At 42.8% G+C, this 24,957-nt stretch overlaps 1 protein-coding gene across 1 annotated transcript in view; it reads right to left on the reverse strand.

Moving 5' to 3' along the window:
- Positions 1-628: 628 nt before the first annotated feature.
- PELI2 (pellino E3 ubiquitin protein ligase family member 2) overlaps positions 629-24,957 on the reverse strand; it is a gene marked incomplete at its 3' end in the record, with an annotated part of 70,989 nt that continues 46,660 nt past the window's right edge. Inside the window, exons 3-6 of the mRNA XM_084288228.1 lie at positions 12,517-12,618; positions 5,146-5,343; positions 4,248-4,436; positions 629-1,195 (exon numbers count right to left, since the gene is read on the reverse strand). Of these exons, the coding sequence (XP_084144354.1) occupies positions 629-1,195; positions 4,248-4,436; positions 5,146-5,343; positions 12,517-12,618 (1,056 nt within the window). The remainder of the gene's footprint in view (positions 1,196-4,247; positions 4,437-5,145; positions 5,344-12,516; positions 12,619-24,957) is intronic.

Here is a 24,957-nt window from a genome sequence, read left to right on the forward strand (position 1 = left end):
GATTTCCTCAGTTTCAAGTAATCCTTGATGCCTTTTTGGCCAGCTGTGTTATACCATAATAGATATTTTAATAGCATTTATACTCTACAATTTAGGCAGCTAATTTTTCTCTTACATATCCAATTATCTCTAGTGAACATTCACCTAGGGTTGTCCACACATTCTGTATTAGCTCCTTGAGAAACTATTCAAGTTAAATTATATTGCAAATTAAAGACAGTTACATTCTGTATGTTCCTTCTAGATTTGAAAAATAGGTTTTAAAGGCTTGTCAAAGTTTAGAAGAAAAAACCTTTCCATTAAAAAATCTTAGCTTAAAAAAATCATTAAGACACCTTTTTCTGATCCAGGGTGCTAATAAAAAGATTACAAATATACTACAATTTGACCAAGAAGACTTCATGAATATGCTGCTTTTGAGCATGCAACACCACTGATATCTGTCGAGTTCCAGGTATCAATGCATCCCATTCCACCACAGTCCCTCACAATTTCTGTGTCAGCTCCCCATCCCCACCCCACCACCCTATTAATAACATTATAAAAAAAGGTAAAATCTAGAGTTAGTGGCAAAATCTTCACAGTAAATTGTTAAAGAAAACGTTATCGTGGTCATCGCAAAGTGATATCAGTCAATTGGACCCTGAAAAATTAGCTTGACGCAGTTGTGTTCCCCAGACAGTTGTGTTGCACAAAAAGGGCAGGCAGCATGAAATGCATGAGTACCATGAGGCAGTGGGATTTGAGACCAGTATTTTGCAGACTTCTCAGAGCACACGTGTCCACACGGGGTGAAAGCATGAGTCGGAGGACCAGCATCCACGTAAAAGCCTGCTTCACAACCGAGCCAGAGAGGCACGTAGGGGCCAACGGTTCTGCACATGGGACATTCCCGCTCGTTGGCTTCCGTGTCACTGCGATGCCCCCAGTTGTGATAGCCATGGACATGACCACAGCTGAGGTACGCCCAAGGTTGCTTCTCCTCTACCACATCTTTGCGGTTGATGCTGGGAAACGCCAACGTGTTTAACCCGACGGGACACTGCGGCCTGGCAGCGTTGATCTCCTGTCGCAGAGCCTCAATGTGTTTCTGAGTTGGAGTGTGAAACAGTCCGTCTGCTGTTCTCCACAGAAGGGTGGCTCCGCACAGGTCGATCAGGGAGCCGTCTTGGAGGACGTTGGTCTCATTTTCCACCTAGAGGTGGGACACAAAGATGATGGTCAGATCTCAGATACCACTTTTACAGACAGATCTATAAACGTGTCCTCTTTCTCAAATGGTTACTCTTACTAGCACGCTAACTAATTTTGCCTTACTGTTTTGTTCCCCATTTGTTCAAATTCATCTCATCTCTTTTCCAACATTTTGGTTTATAATAAGCACGGGTCTTTTATATGCTGTGCTTGTACACGAGGTACTAAATTTACAACTGTTAGATGCTGTGGGAATACTAGCTATTATGCACAGTTTTCCTTCCTGTAATTCTTTGGGAAGGTGCTACATTACACTGAGTTCCTCATAAGACGACAGGACAAGGAGTAATATTTTTAAAACAAAAAGGTTAGGTTTCGATTAGATATGAGGAAGAAATTCTTTACTATGATGGCAGTGATGAGGCCCTGGCGCAGGCTGCCCCAAGGAGCTGTGGCTGCCCCATCCCTGGCAGTGCCCAAGGCCAGGCTGGATGGGGCTGGGGGCAGCCTGGGCTGGGGCAGGGGTCTTGTGGTTAAGGTAAGTGACCACAGACTGAAGAGTCTGGCCATTCCTTAAGGGCTGTCTTAGCAGAGCACCCAACTAGTTCCCCTAAAATTCTCTGTTGATGTGTGTTGGAAGAGGGCTGCTCATGCAGCAGCAGATCTTTAGACCAAAACCAGCTACACCCAGGATAGACCAGCTGACTTCTCCTCAGATACTACTTTTTGGCTTGTGGCAAGCATAAAAGCATTTTGCAGAAGCACGAACTCCCCCAGCGTACCTCATCAGTGAAACAACTCTACCACAGATATATTATAGAAAAATGACAAATGCAATACCAGCTACGTGCACAGGTACTTTCACAGATATCATTACAGCAGAGTGAATTACCAGCCAAATATCTCAAGCAATAAATTCTGCAGCCAGAGCCACACAGCCTCAGCTTCTGAACAATTAGCCCCCCACCCCCAAACTAGTTAGCTCTTTATTCAGTGAGGTATTCCATGCAAATACAGCCCCAACGTGCACTGCCTAAAGGTTTCTTTCATCTGAAAAAGAAAAAAAAACAACAAAAGAAAAACAACACAAAAAGCAGGTACGTGTGATACATTTTCAAGGGATTATGCTAGAGACATACTGCACTTCGGTGAAATATTCCCTAGTTTATTTTAATGTTGAGAACACAGGCAAACTGTGCCGTTGCTCCCAGTTATATAGTGATGAATTTGTACTAAGTGAAATTTAAAAAGACAGACCTACCGGCCAGGTTTATACATTGAAAATGAATAGAAAATACCACTAAGGCAAAATAAATACCCTGGACATTAAATGGGTCACATTAAGTCATCATGTCGGCCTACGAATTGCATGAATGACAACTGCTTTGGCATTTACATTCTAATCCAGTTTAAATTCACAGATTAACCATGGATCATCCTTGCACAAAACACCTAGACAGTACAATGCAGACTACAGATAAAAGGTCACCACCATAAAGTACTACCAGCAGAGAAAAAAACTCAGCAATTGAAGTAGAGAGAATCCTTGATTTGATGCACTTCTCATATAATTCCTTCAGAGACAGAAAAGAAAAAAGCTCTCATATGCAACGTGTTCAATTCATTATACGGGGTGCATTTGGTTTTATGAACCCAATCAACGAATACTGATCACATCAATACCAGTGTGCCATGTAATTTTATTTAAATGAGAATCTGAGTCATTTTGGATGCAGGAAAAGGAATTTGTTTTCGTATTGCCTTCTTTTAGTAGCACTAATAAGGTGTTTTGCTAACCACGTATAAAGGGCACAACTGCAACATCATCTGTCCCAGTCCCTGAGGCAACATTTGCCTCCCACCATTATAATGGCAAAACAATTTATGTGCTGCAGGCTGTCTACTGAAAGCAGAACAAAATATTCAAACTCCATTTTCCTTACCCCCTTAAAGCAATCAGTTTTCACCAAAGCAAGTGGCAGAACTAGAAAGTCAGTTCAGTGCAAGCATGTAGGATAACTCTTAACACCACCAAGCTAAGGGGAACTCAAGGTTGCAGCACAAAAATAACTTTGGTCATGAAGAGAGGGATAAAAAAAATCCCTCTCCAGCACTACTCTGTCAGTGTTTAAAGTCTAGCAGCTGGATGATGAAGGTACAAAAAAGAAGGGGCATCTTTGTTTGTTGTGAAGGCTCTTAAAATCTCCTATCTCACCTCAAATCCTAAAAAATAGCAGAAGGTGCAAAGCACGAAGGATCTTCCAGGTCTGCAGTCAGGACAATACTTCAGTCTAGGCAGAGACAGGACTTCTGGCGAAGCTTGTCTGAGTGGGAATATGATAGTCTGTGTATTTCACTGAATTACTTCTGCATGTTGGTGTTTGGTTGTGGTTTTTTTTTTTTCTTTTTTTTTTCCTTCCCCTCAAGGGCAGGTAAGAAAAAAAAAAAAAAAAGGAAGAACAAAGATAGCATTTTTCCTTCCTAGGCTCTGCAGATCTTGGGAAGGGGAAAGAACAAGAGTGCTGTGCTCCTGTCTTCTATGGGGAAGTGGGCACATCCCTTCACAGGAACATCTATCCAGTTATGTATAGCACAGGTCTCTGCAGATGAAACTTTTCATTGTTGGTAAAGACAAAACCATCCCGCTCCATAGGGTAACACAAGAACACACTAGGCAGGGTTTCTTTGATCTTCTGAGTAGCAGGTAAATCAAACAGAAGCTGCGCTATTCAAAGTTGTTTTGCATGCAAGCATACTATTAAGATTTTATGCGCACAGGGAGATGCCTTTTGCAGTACTAACTTACAGATCTTCCCATGTCCCAAAAGGCCATTTTTTTTTTTTTTTTTTTTAAGACGTGGGGATTCAAGAGCAAAGTTTGTTTAGCTTTTACACTACGCTATTTCAGTTGGAAAAGGGACACAAGCAGAAAACTAGAGAGCATTCTGTATAAGCAGAAACAGAACAGCAACAAGAATGTACTGTAGCATATGCATACTTCATTGATTTCAGAGCCCTCGCTCTGTTTTAATTACCAGATGCTTTCAACTTACCAGTTTCCCCCGTTGTTGAGCAGATCTGGTTTCCCGCAGAGTGTACACGTCACCACAGACCGAGATCTCCCTCCAAACTCCAGGTTTAGACTCCTCAGTAAACCCTCCTTTTGGATGCATGACCAGCACCCCATTTGTTGTTAATCCATCCATGTGGCCATCAGGATTTTTCCATTTCGCTGCTTTTTCCTGCATGTGACAACCACACCAGGAAAGAAAGTTTGTCTAAAAGTTTAGAGACTGAACTTTCCTTAAGTTTTGCGAGTTGTGTCTAAAATGCTACATTTCCTCACCAGCCAGCAGCTCACAGATCTGCAGAACAAGTATTTTTAAGACAACCTTCACAGTCAGAGTAGCAACATCTTTTGCTCATGCATCTCCAGTTACGATCTTGAATATTATTTCCAACTCAGTTCAGGAACTCTGCACATCAGGTGATACTTGGGGCCCTGAACCTCAACCTGACCTTGAGGTCTACTCCAAGGTCAGTAGTATAAATACCTCTGACCACTGTGAAGGAACACCACTGCAACACGTGCACTGGTTTCCATACTGTGGCCAGTATGTTCCTTGGTCTTTTGGTCAGCACCAAAAACTACAACAGCAGCTGACTCACAAAGAATATCAAGAATATAAGAGACAAACCTAAAGAAAAACCTTTTAACAAAGGCTACTGAAGTAGAACTTCATTAGTAATTATCACCAAGAGTCCATGCTGGTAATAAATCTGGCACATAAAACTGCAGCTTCTGCTTAACGCCGTGGCTGGTACGCCGCAGTAATAAAAAACTAATGATAGGATAAGTCATTGACTCGTACAAGAGAATCTGGGGGCTTGAACATAAAGGAATGAAAATGGAGTTTGCTCACACGTAGCATAACCAGTAGCAGTACTTACACCAAGAAATATATTTTTGGAAGAGTCAAATCCAGCTGCAAAAATCCTTGCTGTATATGGCGGGCTCCTGTCACATACAATCCTGCACGCGAAACGGGATATGGTGCTTTGTGTAATCTGAGTTTCATCATTATTTTGACTTCCAGAAATAGTATCTGTTACTACAAAGTCTATAGGGCTTTCTGTTGACCTCCCAACCTGCAAAAAAAAAAGTAAAGACGTTGGTATAATTTGAAAGAGCTATAGAAGTATCAAACATTAAGGGTCAAGTTATATCAGAGATTTTGTCAAGTTAAGGTTGATGCCATTAAGAATCTACTGGCTACTGAATTTTTGGATGGCAAAATTCAACTAGGGACTAGTCCTTATTCTTCACATTTGTCCTAGCTATGAATACGCCACTGGCACCACAAGACAAGTGTTCACTTGCTACAACTGATGCACATGCCTGGCCAATTTTTTCAATTAAGAAAAAATTAGCTTGAAAATGGTAAGTTTTGCTCACAAGTCTAGTTTCAAGTCAGTTTGCCATGAAAATCAAGGACTTTTAAACTCAAAACTTGGTTATTTTCATACATCATAACAAAAAGCTACCCACCTTCATGTTTTCAGAATTTGTAGTTCTAGAACAGAAGAAATTTCAAGTAAAACCCCACAATAGGATTAAGCTTATTCCTAATCATGCATATGCACGAATAAAAAAGTTTAAAAAAACATTCTTGTCTAATGATCTGCAGTGTTTTATTTCTTCTGAAGAAAGGTGTTTTTACTGTTTGCTCATTTCTTTTATAGATTTTGCCACCTATGAATTTTAATTCTAAAAAACTGGAAGCATCTAGGCATCTGGAACAGAAAATTTTGTTACAAAATGGACAGTGGGATTCGACTGCCAACCAAACACAATGAGACTGCGTCAGTACTTCTACGAGCAAATTAGTGTTGCACCAAGTTTGAGCAAAATTGGGAAAGTAGAGCTGAGGAACAAAGCATGAAAAAGTTTTATTTTATTTATTTTTTCCAGACAACTTGTTTTTAAACAGAAAACTCAGAATTAAGCCTATTCTTTACATGGAACTACTTATCAAGAATCCACATTCATATGAAACGTCCTCTTCACTAAACATGATCACATCACCCCCCCCCCCCCCCAAGAAGTTGCACTCAGCTTAGCTCCTTGCTCCTCAAAGCCCTTCACATGTGGTTCCATCATGAACAGCAACAACTCTGCATACTAAATTCATTACGCCTGCTTAAAACAGTGAAGAAAAATTATTCAGGAGTTGAGAAGAGTGATATTTTTAATACTTAAGCCTTGCCACAACTGAACTGATAGCAACAGTACAGGGATCTTTCCCATCCTGCTATACTTGCAGTTCCACTTTTCAGTTACTCTTAAGCACATGCTGAAATTCACGACACATTCAGTTCTTTCCTCTGTATCACAGTTCTTGAAGTAGAAAATGTGATGAGCTTGCCACAGAAAAAACACCATAGAAATACCAAAACAGGTCTAATCAAGAAACGTGCACTTCAATTTTTCACAGAAAGCGACTACCAGAACACCCAAGGGACAGAGTTTAGAAACTACTTCATACAGGACATTTCTGATTCGTGCAACTTAACAAGTTCAAGCTAAAAGTTATAAAGCTTTATTCTTCTTCCTCTTACAATATTACCACCACCAGGCTCCTATATCCCACCCAATGCAGATCCTGCTAAGAGTCAGCACTGACCAGCAGCTTACTTGTAATCTTGGACTCTTAACCTGCATGCAAGCTCTCTTAAAGGGTAAATAATGAACATGAAGTCATTCTGTTCATAACAAGTTTCTGCCTGTTGCAATCTATCAAAGAGATCACTCTCAAAGCTTTTTATATGCAATTAGGGAAAATAAGACAGGTTCTTCTCTAAAGGATGACAAAGTATGCATGTGTTCCCCAGTAACTCATGTCATGGTCTATGAAATCTGATTATATTCAGATATAAATATTAAAGTCTATAAAGAAATCTTTGTGTTTTTAAAAATCTGAGATTACAAGTAAATTTTGAGCAACAAAATCATTTCTTTAAATCTCATTTGTGTCAGATGTACGTCTATACAGCCCCAAATATTTGAAATATTTGTGTTTGTCTTTTGAAAGAGCCTTCCAGATGATCAGTCCATGTAGCGTGCTACACTTCAGCAGTTTTCCATGCTTCATATCAACTCAGAATTTTGGATTTTAATATCACGAGAAGAAAGCCTTCAGAAACAAATGACAAATTTGATCAGCATTTACCAACTAGAAAAACAATTTTATCTCATCTGACGTTGCAAGGCAGAGCACCATCACTTCACACCTTCCACTATTCAAAGCTACTCATTACAGACTTCATTACATTTGGTAGTTTTCTTCCATTTTCCTCTATTGCATAGGAGGCTTTTCTTTTAAGGAATTTTTAGGCTCTATTTCAGGGCTCTTCTTCTGAATTCTGCCATACTCCATATTATTTCACTCAGCAACTTCCAACAACACACTACGAATCTTCCAACTGATGCCTCAGACAGCTTCTGTTGTCTACACCACAGGTTATTGTCAAGAGCTGTAAAAGCCAGGCAGTCAATCAATTTGCTAGTGTCTACCATCAGTCAAAGAAGTGCTATTAAACCCCCCCCCACTCCTGAGACAAGGCAAAACCAGACAACCTGCCAGCAGATAACATAACTGCTGTAGATTTTTAGTCTCAACAGAAATTCACTTTGATAGGGGGAAGCAGAGCATGCATTTTCTGCAGGGCTGTTTCTTTTTTTTTTTAAAAAAAAAAAAAAAAGAAAAACAAATCCAATATTCATATGCAATATAGCTGCTCCTATATATATATCGGTAGTTATTTAGTGCACTGGCTACACACTGTGGGTCCTTTTAGTAGCACTAACAGGTATAATCCATTCTTGTCCAAACAAGCCACGAAGGAGCAGTTTCTACTTCACCTTAATGCCTCACGAACAGAATGGTAACTGGACTCTGAAGGAAAATGGTGTGGGTTGCTTTTTTTTTTTTTTTGGCAATATGCTCATTACAAAAGGAACAACTTGCCTTTGGGAGACAGCAGATGAAACATTCACACATCCTTCTTGGCAAATGAGCAAACTTTATGTGGATGTCACTAACACAAAGCTCCACAGTAGCGTTTGTGCTCAGAATTCACTACAGAATTGCATAAAGGAAACCAGTTGTGAAGTGGTAGGTTACATGCACAAAGACACGTTAATTTTCATTTCATTACAGAAGGTATCAAGAAAATGGATGGTCTGACAGCCTGGACACTGCTCTTCAATGCCTTCTGATTTTTTCACTGCCCCTTGTACAGTCTCTCCACATTTTCCATATGTGCCTCACTTCTGCTAATATCTATTCCTGTTTCTTCTTGGTTAGAAGCTTGGAGAGCATAACGTGAGAAACTAATTCTGCGTTTATAGTCTTCAAAGTTTTCCTGCTTGTTTCTGAAGAGCTGCAGAATACAGGTCACCAACACTTCTCACGTTTTCCTTCAGAGAAAGGACAGACTACAGGCTCTCAAAGTGGAAGAAGGAAAGAGGTGAGAGGTTCTGTGAACTGAATCTCCCTCACTTTGAAGAGAAATCAGCTCTAACTGAATGGATTCAATCTTCATGGGTTAGAAGTCGTGCCCTGGCTACGGAGAGAAAGAAAGCAAGAACTCTTCCCTATGCTTTTTTCCCCTCTTTCAGGTCCCACTGCCAGCGTTATTCACAACCCTCTGTACATTCCTCAGTACGGTTACCTCAGTGAGGCTGTGCAGTGCTACTGCCCCATTTTCAGAGGGGGGAAAGCTGAGATAAAAGCTAAGCAATCTGCCCAAAACCAGGGGCTGAGGATAGTTCTATGGTCTTGGCATTATCGTTCCCTTTTCAGCTTCCACATCCTTACCAGGGTTCTATAAAAGCCAGGAAAACACCTTTGATAAGAAATCGGCAAGCTCCAAGGACTGCCTATGCAAGCAATGGTTGATCAGCAGTAAGGTTTTATCCTGTGGACCCCTAGAGACAACCTGGAATTTGCCACCAGGTACTAAATGGCAGCACAAGACAGTCCTCAAACAACTTTTCAGCCTGCCCACAATCCAATTCTTGAGAATAACTAAGGCCTAGTGGCTCACCTAAATAACAGAAGCCTCTTCAGGCTGCTGTCTGAGAATGGCTTCAGCAGCAAAACATTGCCACAGTCTATCAGACTAGTCCTTTTCCCATTTTCACAGCCATCAGGCCTTCTAGGCTGAGGCCTGCAGCACGTCGAAGACAGTTACAGATAGAGGAAACGTCAACCAGGACACAGTGCTCAAGGGGAAGTTGAGATGGAGTCACAGCACGATACATCAAGGTGGCTGAAACAAACCACGCTGAAAAGACAAATTTTTAACAACAAAGCAGCCGTAACCCTAACACGTTAGCCATTTGAGGGGTCACCAGAAGGACTGAGATGCTCTACAAACAAGACTCAGCTCCAAAAGTTTTATCAAGATGGGCTAGTCTGGCCTGTTACAAGCCAAACCAGGCATCAACTACAGGTGCATGACAGATAATGGCCTGAGAAGTGCATGAGTAAAGGGGATAAAAGGAGAGCTTTTGTGACATTTCAACAGGCATCCCAGAGCTGATCTGGGCTTAAAAAGCATTAGGAAGATGTGTGCTCTGGTGCCAGCCACCCCAGTGCAGATGACGCTGGCTCAGTGCATGCTCTGAAATGTCCTGCTCTGAGTATTGGGATCCTGAAGGGCACCAGAGGAAGACACGTTAGCCAGGCTATTCTACACTTCACCAGATGATTCCTCTGAGCCAAAAATCTTGGTATAGGTCCAAAGTATCCTTGATTAGCACCCGTAACCTACTGCCTTCAACAAGACACCCCAAGTGCAGTCTGTGCAGCACTGCTTTATAATGTGCTGCATCTCCGCACTTCATGCTGCTAGATTTCGCTAGTGACAGCTAATCCCCCCAGCTCATTATTCGACATCCCTCCAGCACACAAAGCTGTAACTACCACTACATTATTATACAATCAAGAGTCGTCAATAAAATACAACCAGAAAACGCAGCTGTTCTGCAACTCCTCTTTATTCATGTTGGTGTATAAAAGCAGCAGAAAAATTCTAGCTATCAAGAATGGCATTTCAAATTACCGACATACAGAAGAAGTTTCACTGGAGCTACTCAAAGCACAAAAAACACCTTGCAAAAAGAAAACAAATATCAGATAGTAACCCAAAAGGATGGGTTGCACTTTTTCACCAGTCAAAAGTCTATTTCAGTTCATTTGTGAAATCATTTTCTAATGATCCATTCATGCAGCAGCACATGAACTAAACTGTTTCTTCTCAATCTCTATTTGGACCTAATCATGCCTAAATCACATTAGGAAAGTTACACAGAGAAAAGAACAGAAGCCACATTAAGTAAGAACCTTTTCATCTTGACAGAGTCATTTCCCCTTCTGTCAACACCACTCAACTGCTGACCCTTCTGAATGTGAAAGACTCAACAAGGAGGGATAACAATTCATGATAAGATACCCTAATTACAGAGGTCAATGACAAGACAGACCTGATTAGTCTAGAGTGGAAAAGGTTGTGTATGTCTGTTTTCCCCCCGAGCTTCAAGTCTAACTTTCTACTGTATTTCTGAAGTATTTTATTAGGTATAAAAGCATTACACAATAAATTAGCTTAGGTTACCACAATGCTAGATGATGCAGAGAAACAGAAACACATATACGTTGGATATAAGATAACTTAGAGAAACCCAGCACAGTCCCCTACACTATTTTATACACTTGCATACCCTTCAGGAACAGTTTTATTACCCTATCACCAGCTTGCCTCTTTCAATGCAAAGCTCCCACATGCCCCTTCCTCCCTTTGCTTTCACTTTCCCTCTTTCCTATCCCATGTTCTACTCCTTATCTGCTTCCTTTTTACTGCAGTTACTCAATTAACTGGGAGCTGGGGTGGGGAGTAGGTGGAAAGGTGCATTCCTGTGCTTATTCATGAATTCAGACTACTCTTTTTCTTTTTCATACAAAATTTCATACAATTGTGACACTGTCCTTGTAGAAAAAGCAAAGAGCATTAAGGCAGTAAGGATACTGATAGTGCTGGCACTGGTTTGAGAACAGACAATTCAAAATTTCAAAGCTCTCATATTAGGCAGCTAGGTTTGGTGTAGTGGGTTTACGTGGCAAGGTTTTGGTAGCAGGGAGCCATAGGGGTGGTTTCTGTGAGAAAGATCTAGAAGCTGCCCCATGTTTGGGAAGGGCCCCATTGTTTTCCAGATCCGAGCCAATAAGCGATGTTGTTTTGCGCCTCTGTGAGAGCATATTTAAGACAGGGAAAAAACGCTGCGCCACACAGCAGCCGGGAGAATCAAGGGAGTGAGAGAACAGCCTTGCACCAAGGTCAGTGTGGAAGGAGGGGGAGAGGTGCTCCAGGCGCCGGAGCAGAAGTCCCCTGTGGCCTGTGGTGAGGACCATGGTGAAGCAGGATGTCCCCCTGCAGCCCATGGAGTACCACGGTGGAGCAGGGTTCCTCGCTGCAGCCCGTGGAGGAGACCACAGTGGAGCAGGTGGCCCTGCACCGACGGAGGCTGTGGAAGACCCCTGCCGGAGCAGATTCCGGGCCGGACCTGTAGCCCGTGGAGAGGAGCCCACGCAGGAGCAGGTGATGGGGCAGGAGCTGCTGCCCGTAGGGGAGCCAGGTTGGAGCAGTTTTCTCCTGAGGGATGGACCCCGTGGTACGGACCCGTATCTGGAGCAGTTCTGGAAGAGCTGCTGCCTGTGGGAAGCCCACGCCGGATCGGTTCATCAAGGACTGCATCCCGTGGGTGGGACCCCACAGCACAGGGGACGAGAGTGACCGAGAAGGAGCGGCAGAGAAGAAGTGCTGTAGACTGACCATAACCCCCATTCCCCGTTCCCCTGCGCCGCTCGGGGGGAGGAGGTGGAAGAGGGTGGATGGGGGGGGAAGGTGCTTTTGTTTTTTTTTTTTTCCTTTGTTTTCTCACTTCTCTCGCTTGTTAGTTGTAGGCAATAAATCTTACTATCTCCTTATGCCGAGTCTGTTTTGCCCGTTACAATAATTATTGCGTGATTTTCTCGTCCTTATCTCAATCCTTGAGCCCTTTTTCACATATTTTCTCCCATTCCTCTTTGAGGAGGGGGAGTGAGAGAGCGGCTGTGGTGGAGCTCGGCTGCCCACTCGAGCGGAACCACGACATTTGGTCATGAAAACTCCAGAGAACAGACAAAATACCTGGAAGAACATAATCCAGAACTGTGGTTTCACATGTTGCTTTTTAAAAAAAAAAGGAACTGGTCTTACCTGAAACATGTCTGTGTCTTTATCATGAGTATATTCCACCACAACCGTCTGGTTTCTGGATAAAGTGTAAGAGATACTGTGCTGACCTTTACAGCTGATAGCCTGTTGAACAAAAAACATCTATTATAGTTTCCACATAAATATTAGCATCAAATTTATTTTACTTTATAAGCACCTTTGACTACGTTCCTAACAGTGTATTAAAAGGCTTGGTAAATAAATACAGTAGGACTTTTTGTTCTGTTTTTAATAGAAAATCCCAAGCCGCACTTGTTTGCTTCTAGTTCTCAAGTACCTGGTACCTACCGTTTTCATAGTTTCAACTCCAAAACTCAGGAATTTCTGAGGTTTTACCTCAGAAATTATACTAAGTTCCTAAACCTCAGGGAAATTTGTAACCCCGTTGAAGACTAGATCTCATGGTTCTTTCATTGTGTTTTCTTTTTATAATAAGTGAGCAATACAGCTGATTTCCATTTAAATGTGCCAGGATTTCAGACGTAAGGATGTCATTACAGTTCAGCAGATTTCTAGTTACACCAAATAGTGGCTGTTTTATAACAATTGTAATGAAGAACGTGCACTTTCAACTTGTTTTTCCTCACTCACTGAATAGTATTTCTTACTGTCTGCCAAAGGAAACTGATCTCTACAGATATGAATACAGCAAAGACATGAATGTAGCTACAGATACGAGTGTGGCAAATACTAAATAGTATTTCGGTATTTAAAACAAGACAAGAGGACAGCTCCTGTTATTCTGCTTTATTTGGTTAAGACTTGGTTCTTTACTTGTTAAGCCTTCCTAGGTTTACATCTCTAGGTTGTCTTTTTCAGAAAAAAATAATTGTACCAGCCCAGGAACTGGTTCAAGAACAGAACAGACATCACTCCCACAAAGGAGCACCCACGGCTCTGAAAGAAACAATAATAACCCTTTTTCAAAGGACAAGGGCACAGTTGTCACAGCAGAGAGATAAGAAAGGGTGGGACTGGATGATCTTTTCAGAACCTGTGAGACGCACACAAAATCTCTGTGGCGCTAGTGATTGTCTCTCAAGCTTAAAGACTAATACTTACTTTAAACGATTATGCAGTGTCAGTGTAATTGCACGAGATGTACGATGTAAATGCACCGATAAAAGCTTCAGGACAGAGTGGAACATGCCAAGAAACTAAGTCTATTGGCTAACAAGGAAATAAATGCAAATATAAAGTCCATATAACAGCACACAATTAGGAAAGGTAATGACTGTTACTTCCCAGAAAACACTTGCAGACACTTAAGTACTGATTTAATAGGTAAATTAAAGCTTTCTCCACTTTTCTGCTGAAAGGGGTCATTACCTACAAGAGGTTCTCTCTCAATAGCTTCATTCCTTCATGTTGCTCTTCATCTACAACAATCACAGCTCACAGCTAGGGATGGGAGCACCATAGAATAATTAAGATTGGAAAAGACTTTCAAGATGATCTGGTCCAACCAATACCCTACTACCAATGTCACCCACTAAAACATGTCCCTAAGTACCTGGTCCAACTAAGCAACTAAAAATGTTCTACTCAGCTGTCATCTCACAGAAGTCTAAATGATCCTAATGCTACAGATAACTGTTAAACAGATCATTAAAAATTTTTTCTCAGTGTTAGAGGTATTAAAGACATCTATGTGCATACTGAAAGCCTAGTCAGGATGAGCAAAAATATTGATGAAATATTGAAAAAACAATGAATTTTTTTTGTAAACTGAGTAGTTGCAGCAACAGATTAGAGACAGCTTTTACAATGTGCCTCTTGCTGAAAGCTCTTCGCAGCTTCAGCACCTGCTAAAGATTTAGGCTTAGGTGATAATACCCCGAGGCAAAGCATTGGGTGAGATGACCTCTCCTAGTCCCTTCCAGTACTTTTGTCTGCAAGCAAGCTTTTAACACCTAGGAGGTGATGTGTTTTCAAGCCATGCAGTCTAGTTTCCATGATTTTATTTCAACAGTCATAATGATCACCAAAAAACGTGAGGTTAGCAGGAGCTATCTGTTAGAGTACCTCACGGATCATGAATTATAAGTTTCTCATTTGGAATGGACAGGCTGTTTTGTAATAACCATCACGCTGATGTGCAGTATGCTGCAAAAACAAACACCTGTAGATATGATGCAAATGAAGTCACTGCTGCTTTGTGGCCTGCCAAAACACTGAATTGGAGGACTGAACCACGTAACAAGAGCTTTTCCTCTTTGCATGCTTGACAGCTAACAATGGGATCTCGAGCCCCAAACAGCTTTCCGGTGCCTCAAGAATAAGAGAAAGACTAAAAGTGATGAGAGACCCTTATAACAGGCATTTTAATTATGACCTGGTAATGATCAACTCATACATTATAGGAAACCATTTCAAATATCAGAAAATAGCAGCTTTCAGACAAAACTTTTGTTTGTTTCCAAAAAAAACACAAACCTAGGTGGCAGCTGAGTGCATAGTGGAGGACGGGCCCATCGGCATCCTGCTCACCTGATGGTCGTGACTTAAACTCCAGCCAGTCCATACAGCACTGGCCATCAGCAGCCGGGTAAAATTCCAGGCACGGCTGCGTGCCCCAAGCTCCTGCTCTTGTCAGATAATACTGGATCAAACAGAAACCTTGGTCAGACCCAGAACCGCAGTTTTAAGGTCTGATTGAAAAAAAAAAAAAATGAAAGAAAAAAAACACAAAACAAGTGGGAAGGTAAGAACTACCAGACATACATTTAATAAGGTCATGTCCTCATCTACAGAACTTAGGGCTTAGATATGCTAATAATTCCCACTAGGATGGCCATGGTCAATATCTACTCTGAAAAACGAAGGTAGGGCATGACCTGTACTTTCTTTTCCCTCCCATCTTTTCTTCCTCGTTTTAAGGAGGCTGAGTTTAAACTCAGACGTTTCCAGCGTGAAAAGCCACATTTTGTTTCCTGGAATTGTATAACCATTTTTCAAAGTCTAAGAATATTACAAGAAATGTTTTTACTTATATCCTTGCAGTCTACTCAGCACCAACAGTTGCTCCAATTCAAAACACATTTTGCTGTTATTTTAATTGCTTATCTCAAAGCAATTGACCACTTCCAACTAAAAAAAAAAAGTAACTATTTCAGGAACTACACAAAACCCACAAACTGGCACAGTGAACTATGACAAGCGTAGGGCAAATACCTTAATAAAACCGTATTGTAGGTGAAATGGAGCCATAGGCAAAGTCATGAAGGATTTTGACAGCTTGAGGAGCTACAGAACCACAGCACTGCAAGTCCCAAAAAAGCTTGGAGATTGATTGCCCCAACCCCCTTGTAATTCTCATTGGTTTCTATCACCCAAACTAGAGAGGTTTCTTTTTCACTGCTTTTAGCATTCAGATTTCCAGACCTACTCCTGCCAGTCGGATTTATTTTATTTTCATTTTTTGCTCCCCAAGTCTTTGAGTTGAAGTCAAAGACTCGGGGATTGAAAAATGAAATCCCCAAGTCTTTGAGGCTGTCCCTAATTGCATTGCTCTGGTAAATTCTGGAAAGTCCTGACTCTCACAAGATGCACGATAGCATCACAAGTTCTAGCAGATGACTTCAGAGATTCAGGCTGGACACCACCACCTCCACCTTCCAGGCAGAACTAACCCACAGAAGAACAAAAACCAGGCACAAACATTACCTGGACCTCCCCACCTCCTGCTCGTGGCCGCCGAGACCCACCACAGCAACAGTGCATGTTTTCAAAGCATGCAAAAAAGGCCACCAAGCTTTTGAGACTGCAGGCCAACAGCACCTGAATTTGAGAGCAGCTCTCACATCTTTCAGGTTCTTACAAGTTTAGCAAAAATCAGTAACTGGGTACAGGAAAAAAAACCTGAACGAGTTCCCAAAAAAAACAACTGCTGGAAAAAAAAAAAAAAAAAACACTTTGCTAAGGTATATAGCCCGAGCTCGCCAAAGAAATCAGAAACATGTGGCTGCAGACTGGCCATAGCATGCGCTGCCTCCTGTCCAGCAGGAATGCTGTTGGGAAGATGCAGGGTAGATTAATTCAGCTGCCCACACAGCAATTTGTTTGATATGGTTAGCTGTCTCAGGCTGCTGAATTCAAGTAATCCCTCTGGAAGAAACAGAGAGGGGGCTAACTGACATAAAACCCAAGGAGGAAGAGGGGGAGCAAGCGATGGCAGCAGGAGATTTTCCAGAATAATTCCGCTGCCAGCATCCCCACGTCCACACTGGGGCTGAGGGATTTCAGCAAGTCCAACTGTCAAATAAAAGCAAAAGGAGATGATTGGGGTGCTGTACTCCACTTGGTATAGAGGGCCAGACTTCCAAAAGCATCTTTTCAGATCAGAGCTCACGTTTGCACAGCAATCACCTCCACAGGACTTCCAGTTGGAGGACACTGAAGCAGCTCCAAGCCTCACTGTACGTCAGGGCAGTTTACCTTGAGAAGAAGGCTCCTCTCCTCTCCATCACTCCAAGGAAGCCCTGCAGTTAGCTCGGCCACACGGTGCTCCCACAGCCCTGAGATTTGCGTTCCAGTGATTTTGGGACATCAAAAGTGCCATATATTACCAGAGACTGAAGAGAGGTAGATAGTAGAAGCCCCACTGTCCCACCCTCACCTAAATATGACCCAAGCAACTCAAGTTAAAAGAACAATCACAACCACCTCCCTCCCACCCCTGCTTTGGTAGCAGCTCTTCAAGTTTTGGGGTATTCCCTTCCCACTGGTTTCAATTATGCTCAGCCTTTTTTTTTTTTTTCCCCTTGCTTCTCTACGCACACTTTTTATTCTCACCACTTTCTCTCCAGTTTGAGAGCAAAACCTCATCACAGCACCCTGCACTCGCTATCGAAGCAGCAGCTCAAGGCTACGGCTGACAAACCTGCCAGGGCACAGCAGAGCAGAGATCAAGCAGAGCACTTTCACAGCAGCATCGCTGCAACTCAGCCTGCCCGCAACATCCCAGCCCTCACGAACCCTTTGCTCCCCCTGTGTGTCCCCAGAAAGGTGCCTGCTACCAGTTTCACCATTTTGAGAAGTGAAAAGTAAAAGTGCCCTCTACCCAGAGATGAAAACGCCTTGCGGGTAAGGGGAATAAGAACACACAAAAGTTTAGTTAAAAAAAAAAAAAGAAACCACGCAGTATTTCTTAGAACTCTTTTCGCTGGCAAAAGATACAGAAAAAGGAGAGAAAACACTTAAAAAATCTTTAGCAGACAAGATGTATACCCATTTAACCAGGGGCCATGCATACAACCACATCTGCAAACAAACAGCATTACTCAGGAGTGTGACAGCACTGCAAGTGCCACCTCTCTCCTAACCACAGACACCACCCGTGGCCACGGCCCAGGATAAACTTTAATTTGTTGTTGCACAACAGGAAATGGTCAGTGTTGTCAACACAGCCCCAGAAATGCCTTTATTGACCAGCAAGGCACAGGGAGGTAAGCAAGCAGCAAGCCAGCCCTTCCACAAGGGTCTGGAAAATATCCTGACCTGAGGTGGAAAATCTTTTTTAAGAGGTGAACTGCTCCATTGATAGATTTCTCAAAATACGAGAAGGAAAGCCGTATTTTCCTTCCAGCCCTTTTCTATGGGCTGTTCTCTGAGAGCTCTGAAAGCCCATTTTGCATCCTGCAATGAATTACTGAGACACTTCTTACAGAAGTCAAATCCTATGAATGATTCAAAGAATGCAACCTCTATTGGTGGTCAAAGCAGTACACTAAACATTCTGGAGTAAGGATCAAACCAAAAGAAAGGCTTGCAAAGTACAGGTGTATTTTTGCCCCCAAAACTGTATGAGTATGAGATTCTGTATTTACTTACAGAACTCCCCCAGAAGGGGAAAAATACATGGACTTCTCCCCCACCACCAGCCAGATGTTCCCTATCGAGGAGCATCTGCTGGTGTCCACAGCTCTTTCTGGCACGCTGACATTGATGAAGTTGCTCATTTTCCTTAGTCACCTTCAGCCCCACAGCTCAAGAACAGGTCAGGAGCTCACTGCGTGACTGCATTCATTTAACTCTGAGATCAAACCTTTCGTGCAGGGAGCGTGTCGATGGATCAACCGGAGGAGCACATCTCCAAATTCTCTCTGCTGCTTACGGGGAGCAGCTCTAGGCCACTTCCAGAAACAGAGATGTTCCTGCTTTCTTTGGTCTGCAAACAATACTTCCTAGACAAAAAAATCCCCTGCTTTTGGAAATTTAAGCTTTACTTGTGCCTGAACAGCTCCTCAAAGATCACGAGACAGACCTGGCATTATTAGGGTTACCAACTCTTCCCCACCACAGCAGAAGGGAAAGCTAAATCCATTAAGAAAAGAGGCAGATGTCTCGCAGGAAGGGCTGCTCCCTTAGAAGAGGAACCCTACTTTCATTAATTAGGTTGGGTTAGGACAATAAAGTGATTTATGCGAACACTTTACTTTTCTTTGTCGGTAGTCAAGCTGACCGACACCACACTGACGCATGCAAAATTAATGACAGCAGCAGCGCCTTCATGAGTTAACTGCTTGCTTTCTTGGCTGCTGGCCTTCGGTTTCTTTTCTGAAAAATAAAACCACTCAGGGACATCAGACAAAAGTTCTTGCAGCTTGAAAGCAAAAGGAAGCTTTATCTAGTGAGGAAGGAGTCCTTCTAAAGAGAAGAACGTATTTCCACTGGATTTCTGGACTGCCTGCCAGAGCCAGCAGACATCACGTGTGGACACATTTTGCCCACATCAGGGAAGCGTGGCCACTTCAGAAGTTTCCCAGCAATTTATGACAATTTTCAGTCCATGCACCGTTAACTAAAAACCAGTTGCAGTTTTATTCCGTCTCGACTTCAAACCAGCAGTAATCACCCAGAATTGCTCCTTCTGCAGCGCCGCATTTAAGTAACACGGAAAATTTACGCTGACCTCTAGCTACTGATACGGCTATTATATATATTGTCCTCCAGCCTTCTGCAGAGAAAATAAGAGACATTATCATGGAAATTTTATGGGCTCTGTGTGCAACAGGAGGGGCTGAAATGAGGTACCAGAGCCACGGGCCAGCTGCTTGGCAAGCCTGCATCTGCTTCCTGCCCAGCGCCACGCAAACCCATCCTTCAGGGGTCTTCCTTCCTCCCCTTGTCAGCAAAATCTAGGCTTTAAAAAAGATAATAAAGATAAATACCAAGGCTATCACTTCTTCTTACCTCTAATCTTTCAGGTGTCAATATCCTGAATGCTCTGAAATGGTTAAAAAGCAGCCCTCAAGAGGCAGTAAGTGCAGGTAAGGAAAATTAATGTCACCACAAAGAAATGGACGGAGCTCTGCAGGCAGCTCTCAGTACTCATTGCCAACTAATATTTCAAACACATGCAGGTGTTGCGACTACCTACGGGGAAAACTTTTCTTCAGGAGGTGGTAAGCTGAGCACAGCAACGCTGGTCTTCTGCTTCTAAGCTCATGTTTTTCAAACAAAAACCACAAGCGTGTAAAAATATCACAAATCCCCTATCGGTTTCAGACAGCTTTGTCTGTTTGTGAAATGATCTCTGTGCTAACAGTGACAAATATTTAAAACTGAGGGGGGAAGTTAAAAAAAAATACACATGTAACAGGTCATTAGATGAACTATTTCTTTAATGGTTGAAAATCTGTTAAAACCCTACACGTGTGGCACTGTCTGAGCTCACACCCCACCCGCAGGCTGCCTCTCCTCGAGCACAAGGCGAGCCCCAAACTCGAGGTAGAGAGGCTCAGGGTCTGTGCAGACACAATTGCAGAGTACACCACCTCTGTGCATGCCTTTAGTCCAGGGCAGACTGCTCCTCAGACAAAAAGCAGGCGTTCAAAATGCACAACTTGGCTGCTGCCTGCATTGCAGGGATGAAAGCGAGGTGGCCAAACCCATGTGCAGCCCCAAGTCCTACCTTAGCACCTAGGACTCCTGGCCAGATGTGGTAAAGCAACCCAAGCTGTTCTGCTTTGTAATTCAATGTATTAAAAGCAGCTTGAAGCAGGTGTGTTTTTATCCTAGCAGGCACAGCTACACAACGTAGAACCTCCAGAACTGTTTTGAGAGTCACAAACTTTTGATGGTTGGGAATCAACACCTGACCTACAAAACCCATCAATCACTTTCCTCCCAGTCTGACCTTTTAATTTTTCTAACCCTTAAAGACTTTTAATTTCCCCTTCTGTTTTCTTTTAAGTAACATCACATTGCAAGTGATCTTTCAGGCATCTTTGAAACAGAGCCTGGAAGCTCTCTCCCCTTGGCCAGCTTGCTCCATTTCCTCCCCCAGCAGACAGGAGCTGGAGACAGCTCAGACAGACACAATAAGCCACGACAGAGTCAGATGCATCAACCACCCACAGCATAACCATGAATCCAGAAGGCTCCTTTGGGCAAATTACTGCCTGCACTCTGCTTTCTATTGCGACTGCTCCAGAGCTGCCTGCTGTAGTCATGCACTGAGCACATCACACCTGCTTTGGAAGCCCAGCAGACACGCGTTTAACCACTGCCCTGCACCGAGTTTCATCTATTTGATGTGACCTGACCTGGCTTTGAGAAATCCAGGAAGTGTCAGGCTTCCAGGACACGCATATCCCTGGAAATTTTGCAGATCGTGTACTGAGAGCCAACAGTAATTTATCCATACTTAAAAAAAAAAAAAAAGTCATAGCACAATTTCTCATTTATTCCACCGTGTATTCTCTTTTCATTACCTTCACTGCTCACTACAGACAATATGGGACGTGGCTTAGTGACAGCACTCAGTAGGTCAGGTTGATTCCCAGACTTGATGATCTTGAAAGTCTATCCCAACCTAGATGATTCCGTATAGAGATCCACCCACTGCCTTACAGGTTAGATTTGTATCTGTCAGTGCAGACTGAAGTCATTTTTTATCTTCTTCCAGTTTGGGGGAATGGTTACACTACTTTTTGGAAGACACATTTGTTCCCATTTCAACTTCAGCCCACCATGCAGTGATAGCACTGTCTAGACACATGCAGGCATGAATTTGACGTGTGGTTTCCACAGGATATTTCACAGTTATTTGTGCAAAGGAAGCAAAACAGCCCAGGAAAGCAGGACCAAAGAGTTGGGACATGCTCCTGGTCAAGATACTGCTTTTGGAAGACCTTTTACTTTACAACGAACATTTAAGGTCCTCTATCTGCAACAAACAGGGAAGAAGGAAAGGGAAATACCTGAGTTATGCCAACAGCTACAGTACCTGGTCACACTGCGAGGGCTTCTGTAGAAATAAGGTTCACTGCCATGGTGAAACGGAGCTGGTTCCCATCATAGCAAGGAAGCCTACGAAACCTTCCCATTCAAAAGTGAGAGAAGCTGAAGAGACTGGAGTTCTTCTAAAGCAGACAATACAGCCACTTTGCAGAGAAATACTAGAAGGCTGACTGGAAAAGAAGCCCACTACACTGAAAACTACATGGAATATGCTGTTCACTGTAGTAAGATCACATGCTGAATACCACTAAGACTTTCCCTGATATGCGTGGCCTCCCAAAGAGAATCCTGACCCCCAAACCTTTGGCCTTAATTCACTAAGGGTAGGACTTCTTCTGGAAGACTACAAGCCTATAAATCAAAAACATGACGGCATAAACATGATTTTGCCACAGCAGCTGGAGCACATCCCCCCCAGACTGCCGATACAGCCACCAAAGTGTCAGTAATTAGGGAAGGATGCAGCAGTGTTTGCAGCGCAGGCTCTGGTGCCAGCAGCCTCCCATTCATTTATATACATCACGAACAAAAGCAGCAGATGCCTGGCTACACTTACGTATTTGGCTATGCCAAGCACACAAAATAGCCACAAATTAGAATCCTCAACTAAAAACACGCGAAAAAATAGTTAAAGTCCCCTCAAGGGTTTCTATCAATACACAGGCTGAAAGATTTGTACACTCGGCGCAGCAGCGCTGAATGCTTCTGTGAATCAAAGCACCCACGAGCACCAATCTGAGCCTGCCAAAGGAGAGCACATAATAACAAGATGAGAGGCTGCATATCATTCTGTAGCTTCCAGAAACCATAAATTCAATCTGACACAAATCAATTCTGCATTAAGACAGCCAAAGACTCTCTAGACAGTTACCTTAACAGACCTGTTAAGCAGCTGTACAAAAATCCCTCAAGAGGAGGAAAAAAAAAAGATAAAGAGATGTGAAGTTACTCTTGCCAAAAAGCCATTTAGTGCTTATAGAAAGCAGTTAAGTTTTTTTTAAAGACAACAAAGGACAGAAGTTGCTTTCTAGACTTCACACTACAGCTCAAGTATCGTCCCAAGAGAAGGCAATCTTTGATAGAACAAACCCAAAAGCGTTCGGTTCTTCTCCATTGGCCAGGTTCCTACAGAAATTGCAACGAGTCATTGCAACAAACCAGACTTCGCAGTGTTTTCCTTACCACCAAAAAGAATTCCTGCAGAATAGTTCAATTGGTACTTGACCAAGCTGGACAAACATTATTGATAGCAACCGTCGGAGGAAAAGCAAATTAAGCCCACCTTAAAGCATCCTGGCACCTTGCATCCTTGCTGTAAGGCATTTGGGGAGCGGAAGGGATCCTGTAGGATGTCTCCTACCTGGATGAAGTTCAGTCTGACCAGCAGGCTCTCGGTTTATGTTCAGATGCTAATATCCAAGTTGAAGAAACAGCGTGCCAGTTAATGGCATGCATCTTGTATGCCACTTTTTTTAATCTTTATGAGCCTACAGTAAGAAAAAAGTACTTCTAACCTTTGCAGTTATCAGTCAGACATATTCCCAAGCACCTTCCTGTGTAAAGTTCAGAACTTACTCACATTCCTTACACGCAGCTCAGTATATTTAAAAAAAAAAAAACACCGAGGCTTTTTTTGTTTAAACTGTTTGGCTAAGCTACTGAAGTGATTTAAGCCATAAAGTTAGCACACTAAACAGGAGTGAAAATGCAATCCTGATTTATGCTGCTGCACAGAAGTTGAAAAAATCAAGCCGCTAACAAGTAGGAAGCAGGGAGCTTGCTGCACTCTTCGTGCAGTTGCCAAGCTCATTTCCAAACGTAACTGGCTGCGAGCCCCTCTGGTGCTGTCTCTGGATCCGCACAGAACTGACAACAAGCCTGGCCCTGACTCACAGACCGTGTGTTAAAAAAGAAAAAGTTATGCAGGGAAATAACTGAAGCCCCTGTCTTGATGCAAAGAGGCAGTGCCATGCCATCTCCTAGCTGGTAAACTGCAGAGGATGCTGTGAGTGAGAGGTATGCATCCCATTCCTGGCCACCCACCCCAAATGTAAGAAGCTGCTAACAACCAAATTCAGGGTTCATTTATCAAAGTGTTTTGTCACTTGTGGTCACTCTGAGTATTTTTCACAGTCCAGGCTAAACAGATTTACAAAATAAATTCAATACTAATATAGAGAGGTTCGACCAAAAGGCAATTATTTTATCCCTTTGCCTGTTTATCAACTTCGGTGTGGAACAGGAGCTAAAAATCTGGGTATCAACAGTAAGCTACAGAGCAGAAGCAAGTACAGAATAACTTACAAGAATGAAAGCACCTGAGCCAAAATATGGGGAACGTCTGCTGTTAAACAGCTTCGATATCAGAGCAGAGCCAAAAAAACTTTCCCAGTCCAACACTGACCACCTCTGCGACAAAAACACCACGTCCTCAGCCCCACCAGAGCAGAGCACCGGACCTACCTGATCATTTGGTTAAACTTCGAAATTCAGGGTGTGAAAGGGTGAGCAAGGGGCAACCAGCGCCCAGGGGAAGTCAAGCCCGAAGATGGATATTTAACGGAGTGGCCACATCTGTTTCACTTCTGTCTGATAAAGACCACCGCAGCCCAGCACTAGTCTGAGCTGGCAGCAAATCCCTCCCTCCCTCCGTGGCTTTGGGAAGGAATAAATTTAGCGCACGCTAGATTGAACTGAAGGATATTCTGCAGCCCAATTCCCAGTGTTCGCAGAAAGTAATTAGAGGATTAGTAGCCTCTATTGGTCTGCGCTCCTGTTATTTTCATTGTGTTCTCAAATGCAAGTTTCCTATCATTTTTCAGTAAGATTGATTCAGGTGGGGGTGGGGAAGGAAAATTTATGGCCCTATAATGTAAATGCATCGTGCCAGCTTAAAAACCGAAGCCGCAAAGATTTGTTTTAAAAATAGGCAGCGCTGGCATTTGGGCTCAGCAGGCTGTGCTGGATGCACTCGCATCCAGAAGTTACCCCTTATCTCTTCGGCAGTTTATTAAAATTTAAAGCGAGCTTTACAGAAAACTTGCTTTATATGAATATGTAACATTAGATAAGAGAATGTCTCTTCGAAATCCGGGCAGCTCACACGTGATTTTAGCACTGATTTGACCCGTGTGCCTCCCTCCCCCCGTCGCACGCATGCAGCCTCGCTCAGAAATA

The sequence above is a fragment of the Netta rufina genome (genome assembly GCF_964035555.1).
Source record: "Netta rufina genome assembly, chromosome: 5".
NCBI classification, from domain to species: Eukaryota; Metazoa; Chordata; class Aves; order Anseriformes; family Anatidae; genus Netta; species Netta rufina.